The 23,253-nt window shown below is 43.9% G+C and overlaps 2 protein-coding genes across 1 annotated transcript in view; one reads left to right on the top strand and one right to left on the bottom strand.

Moving 5' to 3' along the window:
* The window catches only part of bru3 (bruno 3), a 1,518,741-nt gene that overhangs the window by 549,401 nt on the left and 946,087 nt on the right, over positions 1 to 23,253 (top strand).
* The window catches only part of LOC139059413 (uncharacterized), a 93,345-nt gene continuing 81,281 nt past the window's right edge, over positions 11,190 to 23,253 (bottom strand). Inside the window, exon 3 of the mRNA XM_070537814.1 lies at positions 11,190 to 11,283. Within this exon, the coding sequence (XP_070393915.1) occupies positions 11,218 to 11,283 (66 nt within the window). The 3' untranslated portion in view covers positions 11,190 to 11,217. The remainder of the gene's footprint in view (positions 11,284 to 23,253) is intronic.

Here is a 23,253-nt window from a genome sequence, read left to right as displayed (position 1 = left end):
ATTAGGGTAATTTAAGCTTATTCTAAGGGACGACAATTGAATGTCACAACATATTATTACTCGCCGTGGTTGCTTAGTGGCTATGGTGTTGGGTTGCTAAGTAGGAGGTCGCGGGATCGAATTCCGGCCGCGGCAGCCGCATTTCGATTAGGGCGAAATGCGAAAACACCCGTGTACTTAGGTTTAAATGCACCTTAAAGAGCCCGAGGTGTTCCAAATTTCCGGAGCTCCCCACTACGGCGTGCGCCTCATAATCAGATCGTGGTTCTGACACGTAAAACCGCACACATAACCAGACATATGGCAGGAAATATGAACAATGCACAACCCCGTGCCGTCTAGAAACTCAGCCATTTCCAGCTGAATTGACTATAAAGTGGCAAAGATATTGACAAAATAGGATTCTATTGACAAAAATAGGATGCTGTGCTGTGTTATCGCATATATCTAAAGGGAGAAGTGGGGTGTACCAAAACTAAATGCGAAAATCATTCGTTAAAGGAGTATATGAGCAATCATTTTAAGTTAAAGAACGACAACGGGCAAGTTTATACCACTTTGCATATCGCGTGTTTCTTCAATGACGTTCTCAGATTATTAAAGTAACGAATTCGAAAGAAAATTATCATTTTTCGTTTACCAAACTATGCAGTAGTGACAGAAAATGTAATTTGCGCAATAATTACTAATGTGTTATTACATACAATGCATCGCTAATTAACTTTCTTGATTATTTGCTTTAGGAGGCATGTTGTAATTGCAGAATGTAGCGTGTCTTTTGTTAGAAATTTCTTCCTCTGCACAAGTTTTATGCAGAAATTTCGGCATGGAACAGAAACAGAAATTTCGGCATGGAATGCTTCGTTGCTTCAGTTAATAGTTTTTTGTAATGCCTTTCTCTATAATGCGAAAATTGCCTGCAGGTAACTTTCTCCAGTGCCTTGGAATAGCGGTGCATAGTGCTGGACTCTTATTTATTTATTTATTTATTTATTTATTTATTTATTTATTTATTTATTTATTTATTTATTTATTTATTTATTTATTTATTTATTTATGGGAAGCTGAAAGGTTTGCCAGAAAATATGAGTGAACATCTGTACATAATGGTTTTCAACCCTCCGAATTCGAATATCGTATCGAAATTGAGCGAAAGAAAGCGCAAATATATTTTATTTCCTCTAAAAGTGCAGCAGTGGACACGCCCAGCTCGCGCGTCTCATTTCCGCCTGTGATTGGTCGGGCGCCTCGTGACTTCAACTCTAGTAACCGACCGCTGCCGCTACACATGAAGCGCGGTGCCAGGTAGATTGGTGCTGTTTTATGCGAAGCATACTAGCCGCACAACCACGTTCTTCCTTGCTGCGCCGCGCACGGCCACGTAGCTATACCATTGAGGGTATGAGCCATTGTTCATTGCTGCGCGTCTCATATGTGGGTCTATTCTCTTTTAAGTTTGCTATGTTTGTTATTAAGTTGCTTCTATTATGCGAAGCATACTAGCCGCACAACCACGCTTTTCCTTGCTGCGCCGCGCGCGGCCGCGTAGCTACCACATGACGTCATAACAGCTGCAAAAGCGGAGGCTCAACTCGTGCGCTCGCTTGCGGCCGCGTAGCTAAATAGCAGGGTCTCAGCTCATGCGCTCGCCTGCATGAGTTGTTTCTTCGTCTAGCCGAACCAAATATAGCCAAGCAACAGCAGTTCACCAGGCTAAAGAGTGGTTCAACAACTAAAATAAAGGCTAGTATGCTTCGCATCCTGGGCTTAACCTTAGCTAAGCCACAGCCATTTTTTCTGAGACGGTAATGGAAAATTTAGAGAGACTGCGTTTTTCTTAGGAGTTCGGCGTTACTCCCTACATGTACGAGCCGATTGCGAAGAGCCGGCCTCTCGAAGAAGCAAACGATGCTGGTGCGAGCAGTGCTTTCGACGCGAACGAAAGCAGTCTTGGGATCTCCTCGTGTTGGAAATGCCCTTTGGTGAGTATGTTTTTTGCAAAGCGATCTAGTGATCTCGCCGATCTTTCGCCGATCTAGTGAGCTCGTTTCCGGTCAAACAACTGCAGTGTTGTGTTCCTGCATGCCTCCTCGTGGAACGTAAGCGGGGATGCGATCGTCGGCATTTGTGCGCTGTCCAAAGCTGTCGGCAATCTACAAAGACGGGTTAAACGCGTGGAAAGCTTCCCGGTTCATGCAGTACGTGTAGTGACCTTCATCTGTTGACTACCACTCACGTTGATTACCACTCACGTTGACTACCACGCACGTTGACTACCACTATACATACACGCAGACGCGCCAACAAAGGAATGCAGGGTCGATCGAAGCAGATTACGATGGCACGCACGCAGAAACAAGCGCGGTCAGGCATGGTCGCGGACGCTGCGAAGGAACGAAACACTAGAGTTGACGTCACAACATCGCGGTTTCCGGTCTCCGCTCGGATCGTCAGCGTTATGGAAATTAATGGAAATTAAAGTGGATGAAAAAACAACTTGCCGCAGGTGGGAACCGAACCCACAACCTTCGCATGGTTGTGCGAAGGTTGTGGGTTCGGTTCCCACCTGCGGCAAGTTGTTTTTTCATCCACTTTAATTTCCATTAATTTATCGTTTCTTTATTTCATTTATTAAAACACAAGTAATTTCCCCTATGTTGTCCTTGGTGTCAGTGTTTGTTGGCTTCTCATGATATGACTAATAAAAATTGGGACCCTCGGTTAAGCCCCTCTCTTCTCGTTTAATAAAACGTCCAGTGTGACAGGGGTATTAGATTCTTTAAGAGGTTATTCCTCGGAATTTTGAGAATGACAGCTCATTAACAAATCGCATGAAACAGAACACCGACAGCGCATGCCTTTTATGTTTTTGTGACATGGCCACGTCTCGACCACGTCCCCACGCGGCAACTGTTAATGGCGTGCGTCTCAAGTACGTCCTGACGTGCCCGGCGTAAGCGGCGTGCCGGACAGCAGCAGCCGCAGCAGCGGAGAAGTCGAAGGAAGAGGCAAAGAAAGCTTCGCTTTGAAAATTCCGGGACAACCCACTTGACGATGATTGTCTAAGTTAATGCAATATCATTCACGCATATACACTGTTGAATTCACACACACATTTATTCAACTGCCATTCCATCGTTTGTCGTTACCATGACAGCAGTCAGGGGATGGTGAATGCTAAAGTATGGCACATATTTCAACAGCTCATCTCACGATGCGTCATTGCCATTGTGCTGCTCACTGTTGTTTGCGCCGCTGCCCATGGCTGCTCCAGTTCTGGCAACAGAGCGAATATGTTCTGTTCTAGCACGCATTCGCTTCCAATCTTCAACCTCTTCTGCTGAGGGGGGTATCTTCCTTGGACCAATTCTGACTGTTGTAAGCCGTGTGTCTGGTTTTATTTGTAGCTGCAAACTCGAAGGTCTTCTTATTCGAAGAAGCCGAAGTTACTCGCTCGCGACCAGCACTAGCTCCTCACACACTTTCCGTTTCTTGCGAATGAGAAACCCTTCTGTGTTTTTTAAGGTGAGAGCCTTAAGTTGCTCATACCCCTGATGGTCTGGAAAACGCGGCGTGCGTTTTCACGTGAGCTCGCCTCGCGCAGACACGCGCTCGTGCCACTGATCGCGCGCGCGTTCGTTGTCGTCTTCCTCGACAGTTAGCTCCGGTGCCGTTCGTCACGCCGAAAAAGAAAGGCAAAGTTAATTAAGATAGAGTTAATTCAGGCACTTGAACTCAGAGTGTGAGACCGGGCTAGTTGGTATTCCATCGCTGAAGTGACTAGCGCAAGAATAGACACGGGGCAGAAAAGGTGCGCTTGTCCTTGTCGCCCATTTGTGCCCCGTGTCTACTCTTGTGCTAGTCACTTCACTTGAACCCACGACCTTCAGTGGGAGTCGAGCCCGGGAGATTATGTGGAAGTCGAACCCACGACCTTTGGTGCTAAGGCGAAGTTAATTACGGCACATTTAATTAAGGTAGCGTCAATTAAAGCACTCAAGCCCACGACCTTCTGTGGGAGAGATAGAGAATCAACTTTTATTGAGCCCTTAGTAAAAGTTGGTGCGCGGGGGCACCAGACGGAGTGCCCCCCCTAGCCGCCAGCGCCAGCAAGGTCTCTGGACAACAAGGTCTCTCATCGCTCGGGGGGATGAGGGGCTGGGGAGGGTGGGAGGTAGGGATGGTGGGGGGTTCTTTAGCTCAGTGCACTCTGCAAGGATGTGTGCGAGAGCGCCTTCTGATCGTCTGCAAAACGGGCATGAAGTGTCATGCTCTGTTGGGAACATATTGCGCAAGAGCACGGCATGGGCAAGCGACGCCGCTTGCGCGCGTCGCACGATCGTTTGCTGCCTTCGGCTGAGTTGCGGATGTGGGAGAAAAGAAGGAAGGAGAAGTAACAACGCGTTCGAGCGAGAATATACAGCAATTCAATGAATGTCTCTTGAGCGCGCAGGCTTTCGCCTTCCCTCTCTTTGGCGTGCACTAAAGTGAGGGTTAATTTTTTGCTGTACGTCGCCTCCTTAGTCGCTCGTATTACACGCCCCTTCCTCAGCTGCCCTTCCCCAACTGTAGGCGGGATGCACTTCTCCGCGGAAGCAATCAAATATCTGATGGCATGCTGATTCAAAATGAAAACTTTCGTACGAGTCCCTTGACGCACATCCCAAAATAATATTTCATCTTCACAACTCAAGAATCAATTCTCTTTAGTTTCTGGTACATCGGAAAGGTGACAATTCACAGTATATACAATAATGTCTTTTTTGTGCAACCAAGTTTTCACAGGTAGCGTTTCACTGTGCAATTTAAAGAAATTTGTTTTTCTACATGGGCATCAAAGCACGTTTACGAAGTCGCTGAAGGGCGTCGTGCCCTCCGAGACCGGAGAATATAGAACGGTAAAGGGGAGGTAGGAAAATGATTGATATCAAATTTTTATAGAGTTGTTTTGTGGACTATGTGTAGAGATATTCAGTCGAAAACCGAACCAAGAGGAAGTGCACAGCGAAGTATACTTCATTCGTAAAACCCCGCAAGCAAGTTCATTGAGAATACTATGATGAAACTAGCAGGTTGGGTAAATCATTGAATAAGTTAACTTCTATGGATCACAGTAGTAGTGGGTGTGAAATATCTCGAAAAAAAAAAGGAAGCGACAAATAATCTGTCGCCCAAATAGGTCCACCAGTCCATACGAGTCTAAAAACATCATGTCGCCTCATAGGCTCATAGGTAGAAGGCCAAGAAAAAATAAATATTCTATGAAAACGTTGAATGTAAGTCGTGGCATAATGAAATATCTATGGTAGATAGATTATTTTTGTAGCCAGGATAAAGTTACAAAGCCGCCCTACCAAATATAGGAAAGTGGTGCGGCGTAAAAGTATCGACATAGCGTTGAAGTGCCAGTACGCGTTTTCGCCAGAAATGTGCGGTAAGCTTATATGCATCAAAAGGAACACCAAGGTATTTAGGTGGTACGGTTGTCCATTATTACCAGCATAGTGAGTCGGTGCACACCCCGATAAACCAAACCAAAGACCTGAAATTTTTGACCAGTTTATCTGGACACTAGAAGCCATGACAAATTTTTCAGTCAATGATAGAACTTTGCCATTGTTCGGTTTGTCTGGGCAGAAAAAGGCAAGCTCATCTGCGTAAGTCAATGCTTTGAGTTCGTTGCTCAAAAATGTTAAAACAATTAATGTCACTGCACTTTAGAATGCTTATACACAATGGCTGTAAATAAAGGGCGAATAGAAATGACGATAACAGACAACCCTTGCGTTGCGGAGGGAAGAATAGGCACCCGATCGGACAGATTACCATTAACAATGATACTGGTAGAACACTTAGTGTAGCACATGCGAACATCTCTGTAAAGAACGGAGCGAACATTAACGTTTTCTAAAAATTTGAAAAGGAAGGCGTGGTTAGCTTGGTCAAATGCTTTTGCTAAATCGACCTGAAGCAATGGGAAGGGGTCACAGTGGGATGAGAAATACGGAAGAGCAGGGCCGCGTCTTGTGCGCGTTCGAAAAGCCGACGTCCGGTTTCGCCTCCCGCGGTCATCCCAGGCCGCGCCGGTATCGCGGCCCAGGCCAAACCTAACGTCGGATTTTCAAACGCGCGCAAGGCAGCGGCCCTGTTAGGAGTAGATGTAAGTTGGTTTGTATGGAACAGTATTTTAATCCGCACATCTGGTGAAGTCCAATAAGTAATGACATTGCATACTAAAGTCGATCAGATGAGACGTTTGCATAAATGTTGCAGTCTACATTCGTCAGTGTAATTGGTCTATAGCATTTTACCGATCCTAATTTTTCTTCATCGCTACTTTTAGGGATTCAGATAATATGACTTTTCGTAAACGATCGTGTCAGGCAATCTTCATCAAAACTAGCACTAAATACTTTAAGTAAAACAGGGCCATTTGTTGTTTGTTTCCTAATTGAACTACGTAGCTTATGGAAGACACAGAGGTCGGACCAAAATGCTGAACCCATTGTTTCGTTGAAATTTCAGTACGCTCAAAGAGTGGTCACTTGAAGGTCATGTGTGACTTAACAGAGCTTCAACCGGACTGGTACCAGTTCTTGATAAGTTGCCTGTCGTCACCACTTCTTAAAATTCGAAACTACTTGTAGTTTTTGAGTGATGCATGGTGTGCACAGCGTGATTTATACGTTCCTTCTAGACCATGGATACAATATGTGTTAGTCAGTGCTTGCACGGTTTTCGCGTAAAGTACTTTTTTTCACATATAGGTGATGTAATAAATACCACGTAAGAAAAAAAGATTGACTCGCCATTCCGGGATGGACTACTTCCGGGATCGGTCCACGTTTTTGCCCATGGACATGGACACGAAAAATGCCCACTAGCGAGAGGCTAACAGCTTCGCTGTAAAAATAAAAGAGCAAAAACAAAAGAAAGTAGACCCGCCGTGGTTGCTCAGTGGCTATGGTGTTGGGCTGCTGAGCACGAGGTCGCGGGATCGAATCCCGGCCACGGCGGCCGCATTTCGATGGGGGCGAAATGCGAAAACACCCGTGTGCTTAGATTTAGGCGCACGTTAAAGAACCCCAGGTGGTCAAAATTTCCGGAGTCCTCCACTACGGCGTGCCTCATAATCAGAAAGTGGTTTTGGCACGTAAAACCCCAAATATTATTATTAAAAGAAAGTAGTGGCATGGTGCTGAAAAAATATAATCGCTCACCACGCTGCGGTTCCAAGTTCAATTCCTCGTAGGTAAATTATTTCGTTCTAGTTTTCTTTTCTAGTTATGACTGCTACTGACTCATCCTATCGAGGCCAGATATACTGCCAGGACAAACTAGGCAGGAGTAGGGAAAGAAGTTTACTTGCGTAACATTTGTCACCTCAGTATCATTTATCTGCATCAGGATGCAATTTCAAGGTATCTTTGTCCAGCCCTTGACAACAATAACAACGACGACAACAAACAGGAAAAGCAGTCAAGTAACTTGGAATAAATGCATATATTCGTGGAAACATGTGCTACATCAAACTCTGGTGCCTCCTTCTGCTACTTTACCAAGAGCTAAAATAATTACGTCATTTACTAAGAAAGCAATCAGTGCAGCGTGTAAACTTGCGCCATGGATGATGGAAAATTATCAGCCGTAGAATGTGCTGTAAGCATTCAAATGTAACGATTAGGTAGGTGATTACAAGAACGCTCCTAGGAACCGTGCACCGTAGCGCTCTTTAGTGCATGCTCGCGTACGTGTTTAAATAGAGGTCTAATAGGGACATATTAGGTAGAAGGCGTAAGGAGCTTCAAATATTTTTTTAATGTAGGAAAAGAAGTTGGAACAATGACAACTTGAACTGGACTAATTTGGATTGTTTGATACGAATACAAGTAGTAAAGAAAGAGCGGTAACAATAAGTACATTGTAAAGTACATTTTCCCAAGATTTCTGATATCTTAAATATGTATCATTCATTCAAAAAAGTAGAGACAAATAAGGATGCTTTGATGTGTCTTTTTCTCCTTCGCTACGGTGCTTGTAGAGAAGGAGAATATTTTCTGTAGGGAAAATATTCGCACCTAAACGAAAAGCAACAGAGACGTAACATACGATTTTTTACGAATTAGGCAGCAACCTCATGTTGTTCTGCTGATGGCTGCCAGCGTATGACGCTTGAAACACGTCTCAAATGATGTCAATGCAAGCGTGCATGCTTTTGACGTTCGTCAAGGGGCTTTCACATCAAGGCTCGCTTCTCCGTAGTAAATAGCCTTTAAGGAGGGGCCTACTTCTTTCGCAATTCGCTCCGTTGCGCAGACGGTAGCCAGTATGCTGTAAGTACTGATGTTTTGCGACGTTTTGCGTGAACCACGCCAACAGTCTGCTCTGATAGGAGCCGCAGAATGAAATCACTTTTGAAATGAAACAAGACATCAACAAGTTCCCTATGGGAACATTTGTAACTTGTACGTTTTGAAGCCTCCCGTTACTCGCTGTGAAACAAAGCTCGAACCTTGTCGCTCGGTTCTCTGCTACCGAGAATCGACAATGCGTCGGCACACCTTATTCCAATAAAAGAAAGCCCCGATTAATGGAATACAGTTGACGAGAGCAGTTTGCTCTTGTTGGTACATAACTGTAGAACAATAGCGCACAATTAAGACATGGACGGAGGAGGTGAGACGAACAAGCGCTGTAGTTTCTCTCGCCTGCTCTGTCTGTGTCGTGGTTTAGCGCTATTGTTCCACAGTAATAAAATATACTTGGCTACTCCACTGATAATATGTTAAAATAAATCGAATGCGACGCTTAGACCAAATTTCACGTGCATATATATATATATATATATATATATATATATATATATATATATATATATATATATATATATATATATATATATATATATCAACGTCTAGCTCTTGTACGTCCACGTTTTCTGGCTTTGAAGGCTCAGCGCCCTGCACTTGCCTTTATTACTTCAGAGTAACGCTGAAAGCGGAATGGCACGGTTTATTGCCGCGTAAAACTTATCTGGTGTACCCGTGTAGGCATGCGGCGGTCGTTTATATATTCGAAGCTTCGAGCTTTTATCCCGCATTTTCATCTCGGGCCCGCGCATGTTTTTCGGTCTTTCCGCTTCTTTTGAGCCCCGTTACAGAGTGGATTACCTTAATTAAATATTCATACGTGCCCGCCACATCTTCCTCCTCACGAAAAATCAGTCTGGCGTTTGTTCTCCATTTAGCTATGGTGAGGCCGATTTGTCAAAAATTGCAAACATATACTATCGGGCGTTGCTTCCTTTTTTTTTCATTTTCTCGCTTCTTCTTTTCACCAGGAGCCCTTCTAGGAATGGCTGCGCGTGCGTGCTTGTCAGTGGCAGAAAGATGAGCATAGCAGTTCGTCCTGTCGTCTTTCTGATTATCGCAGCTTGCTAGATTCAGTCTGTATGTAGCTATTTCAATGTTTGTGGTTCCTTTTCAAGATAATGGTAATGCCGGCACTGCGCGCCGTTGTTAATTACGAGAATTCATTCTCCAGTTTTCTTCGCAAATGTCCTCAACGCTAAACTTATTGATTCGGTCGTCGCATAATCGTATAAAATTAGTGAAACAAATGACACTTCGGCGCCGATATTGTCAAATAAATGTTAAAAGCTAATATTTTGACAACTTCATAGCGTAATACGTTAATCTAGGATGTTAAAATAGTCAGATGTTATTAACAGTTGAAAGTTGCACGCCAACAATAACAGAGCGAACAAGACCGACCCCCGTGCGGTAGCCTAAACGTCTTTTGCGCATGAAATGCTTTTAGCTCCCGTTGTGGGCGACCTCTACGTGACCTTGAGCCAAAAGCGAGAGCCGTTACCCGGGCACTCAAACGAGAACATCCGTGCAAGTTGCGAGAACAAAACGACATTATCAGGGCAACCAGTCAAGACCACATTACATAGGCCAGTTACTGCCCAAACAAGTTACAAAAAATATTGGTTCCGAGTTCTTCCTAACGTTTGTTCACAACATCAGTCAAGCTGTAACTTCTAGTACGCTGAAATTTTATTTCTTATTTCCAATAGCGTAGTTCAGAAGGCAGATACAGGGTGCTATGTACTTGATTGTTATCTTTTTGGGTTGGGACAGAGTTGCCTCTGCTCCTTTCATTGCCAGTGGTCTGCGAGTTTCGCGGCGCGTCCGGCGCACCGCGGGTTGCTGTTTGACCGAGACGAGACTTGCAACGATGTTCTGTCAGTGACAGAAAACTATTGCGTCCATATGGACCAGTGCACAGTATGGCGAGGTGTGGTGGGGTGAGCCGTTGCGAACATGCACTACACCTATTTTAAGATTGTGGCTAGTATCACCTCCTACCAATCTGCTTCGCCGGTAGCCATTTCACGATTACATCTACTCTGGATTACGGGAGAGGCAGCGTTTTTATTTCTAAACTTATTGTCGATGTCCAACTTTCAACTACTTACACTGTCTCGTCCCGGCAAAACGGGTTTCCATGAAGCTTTCTATTATAGTAAGATGCTATTTTAAGACAAGCGCAGTCGCTAAGCTAAATACACGTCATGCTTAACTAACTTGGTGACCGCGTCACCGTAGCTGGAACATTAAAAACGCGACAAGCCTTGAAATTCACTTCTTTACGTATTCCAAAAGATTACTAACCAAACACTTCACTAGGATGCAGGAAATAAAAAAGAAGGCATTGGTGGCAAAGGCACGTTTTTTGAAGAGTCTTTCGTCCCATCGACATATGTCAGATGTTGATTATGAGAGATAACGGCTGTTGTCTAGTGTGGCTCACGCCACTTTGGAACTCCAAGCAGGCTTTCTATTTGCCTGGTGTCTCAGTGAGGTGCCGGGCCCCTGATGGACTTACGACAATTGTTCCATGTGTGTTCGCAATGCCGTTGTCCCGACTGGCTTTCAGTGGCTAAAGGAGCCGTAGGAAGCCTGTCTCAGTATCTTGCGTTTTTCGTTTTACTTTACGTGAGGGGAGTCACTTTATCTTGCTGTCTTCTTGCAGAGCATTTAAGCTTATACGTGTTGCTTGAACTGGCCAGATATTTTAATAGTGTGCTCTCGTGAACGACACTCGGTTCACAGACTGTGTGCTGATCATATAAGGTATCCACAGGAAAACAGAATTTTCAATTTCGTTTCATCCTGTTTATTGTTTTCACGAATCTCTTTCTTGCCTACATTATGCATAAAGTGTCTGCAGTTCTTCAGGGGCATTCTTGATGAGCTCTTCGTGAGACAAGATCAGCTGCAAAAGGAACAAAGATACCAGCAGTTAGTGCAAGTAGATGCGGGCAAGGGCTCACTCCGTCGGTGGTCGTGAAAACCAAGGTAAAATTCGCCGCAAGCCTAATTGGCCATCACTGCCACAAGGCATCGCCTTGGAGTGGCGCAAACACGCACACGCCGTGAAAGGAGCGATCACCCGCCTGAGCTCGTAAACAAGGTTGTAAATTACGAACCGGAATCGTTGAGTGTTTTTTTTTTCATTGCTCAGCCCTCAGCGAAGTCGTTACCGGCAGCGCAGAGTCGAAAGACGAGAGTGTGAATTTAATTTCCGTCCTGTTTTGAATTCAGTACGCATGTGCGCGTGCTTTTCTCACAAAACCATTCACTTCGTCATTGAAGTGCAAATTCCAGTGATTGAATGATTGGACGTTGATTTCAAGCGTTTTCGTGAGAGAATAAAATCCTCTCTCTCTCTCTCTCTCTCTCTGCATATATATATACATACATAATTTAATTCCGAAAATATCTGTTGCCTGCGGTTATATAGTTGGCTGACGGAAGAAAGCGGTCATTCGATATTTCTAGAAGAGGTGTTTGCTCTGCAGTCGACATGAAATAAACTGCTGCTGATTGTGGTGGATGTGATGATTGTCATAGTTCGGAACAGGATTTCCTTGAGTGATCCCAATTGTAAAAAGCTGGAACCGCGGCCATTAACCTTCTGCTAAAGGTATTTGTAGCTTCAGAGAATAACAGACCAACAAGTTATTCTCTTGTGCTGCACTGTTGCAGCTTTGTTAGAGCATCATCTTAATTTGTCACGTCTTTATGATTGCTTTCTTAGCCCGATGCCTATATATATACATGAAACCCATATACTCGCTAAACAATATTTCGTGTATTTTTCCGAGTCCACAATGCCCCCCCCCCCTCCCTTAGTGGGATGATACCTTCGATCACTCTAACGCTACGATGGCTTTCTCGCCTCCGTACAGAGCTTTAGGTTATGCGCACCGAAAGTTAAGGGGCGCGAATCACCGGACATATAGAAGAACGCGAGAATGTGGACAATAGAACTGAAAGTGATTTTTAAAACTGCAAGCAGGGCATAAGGCTCTGGATACGCAAAGGCGCTTGGATACACTACTTCTAAAACTCCCTAATTGCTATCTGATGCATTTAAGCGTCTATTGCAGCCTGACGAGCTTAACCACGCTTGTGAAAGAACGTGGCTTGGATTCGCAACGCAAATGACACGTATATATTGGTGAATTTCGCATTCTTTTAAACGTAAAACTTCCTTCGCCAATTCTCCGACAATATTTTCATGTGGTGGTGACGTTGAATAACACAGTAGCAATACTGTGAACGACAAAACTACGTGTCGACAAAACACAGTATACGTGTCAATATGACCGCTGACGCGGCTGCTGCTACTGCGGTCCTGCGAAATTACCTCACACTCAGGACAGAAGTCACATAACGAATCGGCTTAATGTCTGTGCTACTCTCACCGAAGAGCCTGTCAGCGACTCTGTTCTCTGCGGATACTTACGGAATGAAACAACAAACATGTGCGCCTTCAAGCGCTTAACCATTTTATTAAAGCGGAGCTTCCTATGCCTTCTTCGAAGGAGCTGACCACGTCTTCTCGGTCATATTCTGTTATTAGCGCCAGCCGATCCCTACTAAAGTTTGATAGTTAACTGGGCAGATCCCTGAGATTGTGTCAGGAAAACTCAGCCTATCCCGAAGGCATGGTAATCTTCAGTCGCATAGGTCATGTGGTCGGGGTCACAACATCTTGCCCGGCAGGCAAAGCAAATCGTTATGCACGATGCAGAAGATAAACAGCTTTACGGCATTTAAAGATAGTGATTGGCGTTTGTTACCGTTCTCCCACATACACTAATACCTTTCTCCCGGAACTTCATGACAGCATTAATGATATTGTCCAACGTTTTCTTTATCCCGCATATCCTTATTCGGCGACTTTAACTTTCCTAACATAATTTGGTACACTGAACCAGCTGTTATCTCACCATTTTCCTCTAAAGCTGACGATATCTTAGAACTATGCTCAACGTTTTCTTTATCGCAGTTAACCACTCAAGCTACTAGAATGACGCCTGCCTTGGCTAAATTCTTGATCTAATCCTTATAACTAGACCTCCCACATACTTCTATTTCATAAACTTAATATTGTCAGCCTAATATTGATCATAGTCCTCTTTTATGGACCAAAGATTTCATTTCATATCGTTCCCAATTTGTTGTAGCCAATGAAAACCCCTCTAAGCAATGTCCTGTTCAACCTGGAGCCGCACACGCCTCCGTATTAGGCCCCCTTGTTTTCTCATTTACATTAACGAACTTCCTTCTCTAGTTTCTTCTAATATTCATCTTTTCGCTGAGGGATGTGTAATTTTTGGTGAAATAGTTACTGATAACGATGCTAATACATTCTTCAGTCAGATCTAAGTTCTACATTTAACTGGTGCAATACTTGGCTAATGGAATTAAATATTAACGAGTGTAAAGTGATGCGTGTTTCTTGTACATATAAAAGTCCTTTTACATATTACCTAAACAACTCTCCCTTAGCCGCTGTAGTCGTAATCAAACTTAATAAGAGGTATAGATTAAAGGTAGTACAAACCTACGCTCCAACATCCAGTCACAATGATGATGAAGTAGATCAATTTTATGAATGCGTCGAATTAGCGATGAGAAAAGTGCAAACTTAGTATACTGTAATAATGGGCGACTTCAATGCAAAAGTCAGGCAAAAGCAGGCTGGCGAACAAGCTATTGGCAACTACGGCGTTGATTCTAGAAACGCTAGAGTAAAGATGCTGGTAGAATTCGCAGAAAGGAATAATCTTCGAATAAGGAACACCTTTTTCAAGAAGCGTAGCAACAGAAAGCGGACCTGCAAAAGCCCTAATGGTGAAACAAGAAATGAAAATGACTTCATACTTTCTGCTGATCCCATCATAGTGCAGGATGTAGAAGTGATAGGTAGGGTAAAGCACAGTGATTGTAGGTTAGTGAGGGTTAGGATTCACCTCAAGCATAATGCTTGGAAAACTTACGGCGCTTTATACGAAGTGTCTATCGACTGCAAAGGTCCCAGAAAACTGGAAGAATGCAAGCATTATACTTATCCATAAAAAGAGAGACGTTAAAGAATTCAAAAATTATAGGCCCGTTAGCTTACTCCTAGTATTAAATAAAATATTCACCAAAATAATCTCCAATAGAATATGGGCAACACGCCACTTTATACAACCAAGGGAACAGGCTGGCTTCAGGAAGGGATACTCTACTATGGATCACATCCATGTCACTAATCAGATTATCGAGAAATCCACAGAGTACAATAAGCCTCTCTACATGGCTTTCATAGATTACGAACTGGCATTTGATTCAGTAGAGATACCAGCAGTCATAGAGGCATTACGTAATCAAGGAGTACAAACCGCTTGCGTGAATACCTTGGAAAATTTCTACAGAGGTTCCACAGCTACCTTAATTCTACACATGAAAAGCAGGAAGATACTTATAAAGAAAAGGGTCAGATAGGGAGACACAATCTCTCCAATACTATTTACTGCGTGCTTGGAAGAAAAACAAAATTATGGGGTTTTACGTGCCAGAACCACTTTCTGATTATGAGGCACGCCGTAGTGAAGGACTCCGGAAATTTCGACCACCTGGGGTTCTTTAACGTGCATCTAAATCTAAGTACATGGGTGTTTTCGCATTTCGCCCGCATCGATATGCAGCCGCTGTGGCCGGGATTCGATCCCGCGACCTCGTGCTCAGCAGCCCAACACCATAGCCACTCAGCAACCACGGCGGGTCTTGGAAGGAGTATTCAAGCTATTAAACTGAGAAGGCTTAGGAGTAAGGATCGACGGCGAATATGTCAGCAATCATCGGTTTGCTGATGACATTGTTCTATGTAGCAACAATGGAGACGAATTACGAAAATGATTGAGGACCTTAACAGAGAGAATGTGAGAGCAGGGTTGAACATTAATATGCAGAAGACAAAGATAATGATAATAAACCGGGCAAGGGAATTATAGTTCAAGATCTCCAGTCAGCCTATAGAATGTGTGAAGGAGTACCTTTACGTAGGTTAATTAATCACAGGGAACCCTGGTCATGAGAAGGAAATTCATAGAAGAATAAAAATAGGTTGGATCGCATACGGCAGACATTGTCGGCTCCTGACTGGAAGTTTACCATTAGCATTGAGAAGGAAGGTGTACAATCAGCGCATTTTACCAGCGCTGATATATGGGGCAGAGACTTGGAAACTGACAAAGCAGCTTGAGGACAAGTTAATGAACGCGCAAAGAGCAATGGAACAAAAAAAAATGTTAGGCGTAACGTTGAGAAACAGGAAGAGAGCGCTGTGGATCACAGAGCGAACAAAGATAGTCGGTATTTTAATTGATCTTAAGAGACAAAATGGAGCTGGCCACGATATGTAATGCGTGGATTGGATAACCGGTCGACCATTAGAGAGACAGAATGGGTACCAAGATAAGGGAAATGCAGTCTAGGACGGCCGAAGACAAGTTGGAACGATGAAGTTAGGAAATTCGCGGGCTCTAGTTGGAATTGCTTGGCGCGGGACAGGGGAAATTGGAGATCGTAAGGAGAGGCCTTCGTCGTGCAGTGGACATAAAACAGGCTGATGATGATGATTGTGATGATGATGATACAAACGGCGAACCAAGGCGCCAACGTTCATAAGGATCACTTCATACGGTGGTAATGTTCGAGGAAGGTCGTCCAGTACGATCAATTTCCAGTGTATAGTTTGCGTGGCTGACAGGGCTCGCACCATTGTCCATAAACGAATGTTTAAAATATTGTTACCGACTGAAAGCCCACCGTCGCGGCGTGAAGATAAGAGCGTGCGAGCTTAAGTGCGCCAAGCTTTTCATCAAGCACTCTGAATGTGCCTTTCCCTCTCCGATCAATCTATACCCACGCGCACATCAAAACACGCACGTTAGAGGTCAATCTGGGGCCACACATAGAACATAGGTAACTATACACTGTAAACTAATTTACACCCTTTAAAGTGAATAAAGGGTGTCTATATCTCACACCCTAAATCTTTTTATAACTCACACCCTTGCACCAAAAAGGGGGGTGTAAGGGTGCGAGTTATAGACATATTTACAAGTTTTTCACATTAAAGAGTATAAAATATTATACAACGTACGCTCAGATCATGCATGGTAGCACGCAATTTGTTGGAAAACCACATGAGCTGTCTTAGTTCAGCTTTGTGAGCGCCTCAGGTTCTTTCATGCCGTCTGTTTAGCGGAATCTCATCCTTTAAATGTGCGTTTACACACTACCCGAAGCTTTCTCCGTATCCTCTTCGCCATTCTGAGCTGTTTTCAAGTGCTGTTTTGACCACTCGCTTCTGGCTAAACCAATACCTGGCATTTTAAGAAGCGCCAAATTACTGCCTGTAAAGCTAAGCACACACACGCACATGTCCCACTAATGGGTTCTTCGATCCGTTACCGACAAGCTTAATTTTTTTTCGCTTTTTTATTCTCGTCTTCCCAATATTTCCAAGCTCACAAAAGTTCGCCGAAAGTGCTGCTTTCGGCTTTCGCTAGACCGTTTAGCCGACAGTCTTTCTTTCTTTCTTTCTTTCTTTCTTTCTTTCTTTCTTTCTTTCTTTCTTTCTTTCTTTCTTTCTTTCTTTCTTTCTTTCTTTCTTTCTTTCTTTCTTTCTATTTGTGTCGCTCGTGTTTTCCGAGCGTTGTTTGCTCCCATCGTCGTGTGCCCACGCACAGAGAAAAAGGAAGAGAAACAAGGCACGAAGGAAAGGCAAGCAGGTTAAGCAGACTGAGTCCTGTTTGCTACCCTACAGTCCCCGCACATTTTACGCCATATCAGCAGGGAGGGGGGTAGAAGAAAAAAGATTGTTAACGTGCAACGCGGACAGGAAATCAAACAGGCTTATTCTTTAACGAAACTTATAGAAAGCCGGGAGCAAAACAAAAGTAAAAAAGAGAAAGATGGCAAATAGAAAAAAAAATGAACAGTCGGTGCGCAGGAAGCCCAGTTCAAGCGTTGCGCACCGGATGCACTCTCGTTGTATAACATGTCTGTTGGTGGTGGCGACGGGAGACGACATCTTCGGGCCTAGCTTGCCACCTTGCTCGTGCTGCTTGCTATATTGCCGGACTCCTTTCGGAGAAGCCACTGCAGAAGCGTCATCAGTCGGACCGCTGCGAAGGAACACCACGGTAATGGGGGTTTCGCTTCCCAATCGCTTGAGGGAAATTTTGTTTGTAATGGCTGGTGTTGATTCGTCGTTTCGCATTTATTTTTAAGGGGGGCTATTTCCTGCAGCCGTATTTTTGGCCATCTATCGATATCGCAACCCAGTAAACTGCTATAGTGGACGGCAGTCAATAAAAGCAGTAATTCCGAGTAATAATGGCCCGTTTCCGGCTGAGTCGTAAAGCAGTGTTATCCTTTTTTTTCTTTTTTCTTTTTAGTCTTGTAATCAGAAACGATCCTGCATCACAGGTACCGATATACGTAACACACATAAGATAAGGAAGAAGTAGAAAGGAGTTTTGTCTCAAACTAGTTCCTATGTTAGAATTTCACAACGCTACAGTACGGCCTTAAGCGAAAGCCCTAGCAGAAATGCTCGTAACTGAATATACGGTAATGATGAAATTCACTTAATCGAATTTGAAAAAAGTTTGTTGCATTAAAAAAAATTAAGAGCCAGTGCTTTGCAAGCACATTTTTTATTTCGAGAGTCAATTTTTCTGCAACAAATTTTTTTTACAATAAGAAATTGCTGCAGATCACAAGAAAATAAAATAGAAAGAAGTACCGAGTTGTCACCTTTGGAACTCAGTAACAGTAATGATATCTCAATTTTGTAAACTGTACCTATTCAGACATCTCAAGCGGACAAAATGTTATAAGTAGCGCCGAGTTATTCCACTAATTCGCGACTAGGACTTCTGCGCACTCCCCATAAACACTGGTACAACTTCATGTAAGCTGTAAGCTCATATTTCAAGTTTACTTTAACAGACGCAGTGCACAGCACTGCGATATCGGGCTTTGGTGCAGAGTTACGAATTCGTAAATTTCGTGCTTCAATTTATGTGTTAAGCTCGCTGAGGTTCAGCAATTTTAGTCAAAACTATGTCGTTTTAAATCAAAATTACGCTTTCCAGAGTCGTGATAAATTAGCTTTCTCTCAAAAACACATTTCATTGGAGTTATTCCAGCGGTTTTCCCGAGCGAGCGTTTCTGATTTTGACATGTATTTGAATGCGCAAGTGCATGCTTGTACAATAGAGTTCCCACGCACTGTAACATTATCCTCCAACGTTTTCATAATGTTTTATATTGTTTTCATAATAATAATGTATAACGTTTTCATAATGTTTCGTAATAATGTTACATGGAGGCACCGTTTACTGTAACTTGTAATATGGATGCTTGAAATTTCAAACACGTGATAAAGTCCCAGGCAGTCTAGAATGGTGCAGTTATTTAGAACAAGGACGCGTTACCATTGCACGACTAGAGTAAGCAGGTGTGCGCACTATTTTTATCACAGAAAAGAAAGTGAATCTCCAAAGGAAGCGCATGAACTACGCATGAACTACTTCATGTAAGCTGTAAGCTCATATTTCAAGTTTACTTTAACAGACGCAGTGCTGTGCACTGCGTCTGTTAAAGTAAACTTGAAATATGAGCTTACAGTACTTAGTGGCATGAGGTTTCAGTACTTTAGTGGCATGAATTACAAATGTATTCGCAGAAGGGTATCATCCAAATATTGCAGAAGGGTACGTGACATTATAAGAATTCTTTTAGTAAACTTGTGCATCGTCGAAAATTATAAGCGTATCGTTATGATTTCATCTACTTTGATACATATACAACAGCTGAAATATGAGTGGAAACGCGGCTGTAGATTGTTACTTTTTATTTCTGTTTTTATTCGGGCCGAATTTCTGGATGAAAGAAAGAAATTGCAGACATCAGTCACTGCTTCATTTCCTTAACTCAGTTACTATGAATAGCAGTTATGAGGTCCTAACTGCACAGATCAAGGAATTCTGAACGGATCTTTAAAAGAACACATTGTAGGAAGCAGTCCCACGTTATTCTGTAACCGAAAGTCAGCAGGAGGAGCAAATCAAGAGGCAAGGTAGGGATGTTAACCAGAAAAACGCCTGGTTGGCTACCCTACTCTGGGGGATGGGAAAGAGGGAATCAAAAGATAGAGTGAGGGAGGGGAGGGGGAGCAAAACCGCGGTTAGCTCGTACACTAACATGGTGGGCCTGAGCGAGTCAAAGGCGTTCACACAGGCCAGTCGCCCTCGAGAAAAAGAAAAGTGCCTTCTTAGCTTTGTGGGCAGACGAGCGATGGGGATGGTCTCTAAGTAGCACCTGCACAGACAACGGCCGATCGTCCAGTCGTTGGAATGCGATAGATAATGTTTATCTTTCCGAGTGAAATTGATGACAATGGCGCAATATATGTTCGATTTTCTCTTCCAGGCCGCAGACGTTGCGTGCAGTGCTGTCGGTCATTCTAGTCAAAGTAGTGTAGGCCTTCGTGAAAGCCACTCCCAACCACAGCCGGTGTAGAAGCGATGCCTCACGTCGGTGAAGCCCTGGTGGAGGTAGGAGCTGTAGCGAAGGGTTCAGTTCGTACAACGTAGTGCGCCTTATATTTGGGGTGATCCACTCTGTCAAAGAGAGCTTGATTAAACAGATCGCATACGACCCCAAAATTGTCCCTGACAACGAGTATTTGGTCCTTCCACAGCGGCGTACGCAGTATACATGTATACTGTACTCATAGCGTAGGCCAGAGCTACACTTTACTAAGTAATCGCTGGCCTCACGCCCACCATGCCAAAGGCCTTTCCTTTCTACTACAAGTCATTCTGCTGTGTATGATGTCTGGCTCTGGCTTTCGTATATTTTCGCTCAACTTGTTCTCTCCGATATTTTTTTTTCTACATCAGTATGTTAATACATGATTTTGCTTTATGTTACTGTTATATAGTGAAACTTGCGAAGGTTGACGACTGGGCGTGTTGGTATAGCATATTGGAGGTTGGAATGCGCAACAGTTTGACGATACACACAGAAGAGACACACACCACAGAGCGCTCTGTGGTGTGTGTCTCTTCTGTGTGTATCGTCAAACTGTTGCGCATTCCAACCTCCAATATGTTATATAGTGATTCCTCACATGATATAGCCTTGACAGAAGGTCCCAATGCAGCCATTGACTGTGGCACCGTCCTTTGTATTCCATATTTATCACAACATTTAACCACAGTGTGAATGCAAGCAATTGTAAATTGCAAAAAAAAATTGAATTCTGTGCAGCCCAGGGAATCTCTTCTGCCGGGGAATGCTCAGCCCGTTTTTATCTTATAAAGGTTGATGGCAGTGACAGGCGGACAAAGGAGAGCTGGTTCGACTTTTCACGCTACGGTGTATGTTTTATGAGGATCGTTCTAATTCTTTATGGAAGAGTGGACACGTTTAGTCCATTTCGTAGCTCATAATTTCAGTTTCAGTTAAAGAACGAACAAAAACAAATACATTTAAGTCATGGCGATTCCCGTAAAATTAAATCGACCCTACCACTGCTTAGTCCGAGCTGGGCGCTTCGTGCTTGTAAAACTGGCCGTGTAACATCGAGGTACGCACGTGTGCTTCCATGGCGCGAGTTTCACGATTTCGTGTTTTGAAGACGTCCTACGAGTTATAACCTGCACCGAATAAGACGTTCACAGCAGCTGAATATGCAATGACTGGCGCTTATATTGCATAAAGGAAAGAACCACCTACTTCTTCATTTCCCGAAGTAGCGGACAGTTTCTGATGACTGCGCGAAGCAACGTTTCCGCCGAGCTCACAGACGCGCTTCTAACGAAGCTGCTTCACGAGCCGCCGCGTGATGACCGTTTGAGAGCAGGGGGGCACCGCGAGCGTTCCGTTCCCGCCGGGGACCCAGCCGGTGTTCTCGCTACGGCGGCCCGGCTCCATCTGGCCATACATGCAAATTCTTGAGTGCCACTTGATTCGGCTTGCACCTACAGACTGCGCACTCCCCGAGCTAAGACTCCAGTTGCCTTTTTCGATGCATTTTAGCGTCCGCCGTTTTGAAAGCTATTCGCGATACAGAGCCCGCCGCCTGGCAAGTGAAGATAATTTCCTATGCGGCCCGGTTTCACAAGAAACGGCCTCAATAAATTCAATAATCCCGTACAAAATGATAAAAAGAAAAATGCCGGCACTATGTACACGGCATGCAGGTTTCACGATTTATGAAGCCGCCTGCGAAATATTTGCCCTTGAGAGTCGCTGCTCATCGGATAATCATACCTGTAAAGACACTGCCTGACTGACTACCTGGCAGAACTGACTCAATGGCCGGCACACAAAGTCAAGTAAGTCAAGAACTAGAATACCTGTGCGAGCACAAAGAGCATTTACTCAAATGGTTTGTCGACTTTTCGATTGATGAATGGAACAACACTCGTGCCTTATCATTAAGACGGAAGATAGTAGATGAAATTACTTTTTACCGTAGAATAAATAGGGTAGATGTATTCAGAGACTGCTCAAGTGTATCGCGGCGCTGCCTGGTATCGCCTTGCTCATCTAGGCAAATTTATGCGGCTTAACTTTCCTCTTTGCCGCGACAGGCGCGTGCTGTCACCCTTTTCCAGAAATCATTCGGCCTGCTCTTACTTCTCTGCCTGTTGAACACCAATTTCATCACGGTAGCTTTAAAATACCAGTGTTCATTGCATCTTTGTGTTTTCCTCGTCCGCTGGTGGTTGCAGGGAATTAGAATTTATAAACCAATCCATATTGTTCGGCTTCCTTTCCTAAAGTAGCATAGGCGGAAAGTTTTCGGGCAAGCCTGGGGCGCGGCCAGCTTTCCGAACCCCGTATATACAGGGTGTCTCACGTAACTTGAGCCAAACATTAAAAATATGCAAATGCCACGTAGCTGGACAGAAACAAGGTAATGTTTGCCGTCGCTTGGAGATAAACAGATTATTTTTTTCTTTACACTTAATTCGATAATTACACTGAATCATTCAATCAACTTCTCAAATATTATATTAAGATGAAAATTGTCAGTGAGAAACTTGCAGAGCAGCATGAAAAACTCCCGATACAGCTTTCTGTTGCTTGAAACGTGCTACATAAAAGTGTTTTTCCGAGCGTGAAAGAAGCCTGCGAATGCACGCAAGTTTCCTCGAGCTGCCAGTTTTTCCTTTGGGTAAGGATCGAATGGCTTATGCATTCAAGACCGTCATATTTCAGTGTGGCCTAATTATCTATGAATTCGTACGCGCTGTTGAGCGCCAGCTGCTGCCTAGGGTACGTGTTCGAATAGGTCTCCTTCTACAGCTACGCATTACTGAGTGCGCTTTATCGCACCTTCTGTGGTTTTCTTGATGACCGACACTGGAACTCTACGGCAGACATACGTTACCTTTACATTGAATTAATCTAACATCCGTCTCGACCATCTAAACACGATCTTTCACGTAACCCCAAAGAAAGCAATTGAATGGAGAGAGGGCAGGTGATTACAGGCCCGTGGCTTCCAATCTATTGCGCATGAAAAGTCGCATCCAGCCAGTTTCGTTGTCGGCTACTTCTGTGTGCTGGTGCTCCACCTTGCTAATATTCCAGAAATGGAAGAGGTGACAGCGGGACTTCACTGAGAAACTCATCCACCACTCCTTCAAGGATTTCGTCCACCTAACGCTGTCCCGTCAGTGTGTGAGGTGGGACCGATTATAGCAACTGCGTGTATTCCCAACTTAACATTGAACGACCACTGGTACTGGTGCCGAGTGCGCTTTACCCAGCGTGGATTGGAGTCCCTCCGATAGTGTGCATTATGCAAATTTAC

Source organism: Dermacentor albipictus, chromosome 4 (genome assembly GCF_038994185.2).
Source record: "Dermacentor albipictus isolate Rhodes 1998 colony chromosome 4, USDA_Dalb.pri_finalv2, whole genome shotgun sequence".
Classification (NCBI taxonomy): domain Eukaryota; kingdom Metazoa; phylum Arthropoda; class Arachnida; order Ixodida; family Ixodidae; genus Dermacentor; species Dermacentor albipictus.
The sequence above is the reverse complement of the archived record's forward strand: the minus strand, read 5'-3'. Positions and strand labels throughout refer to the sequence as shown.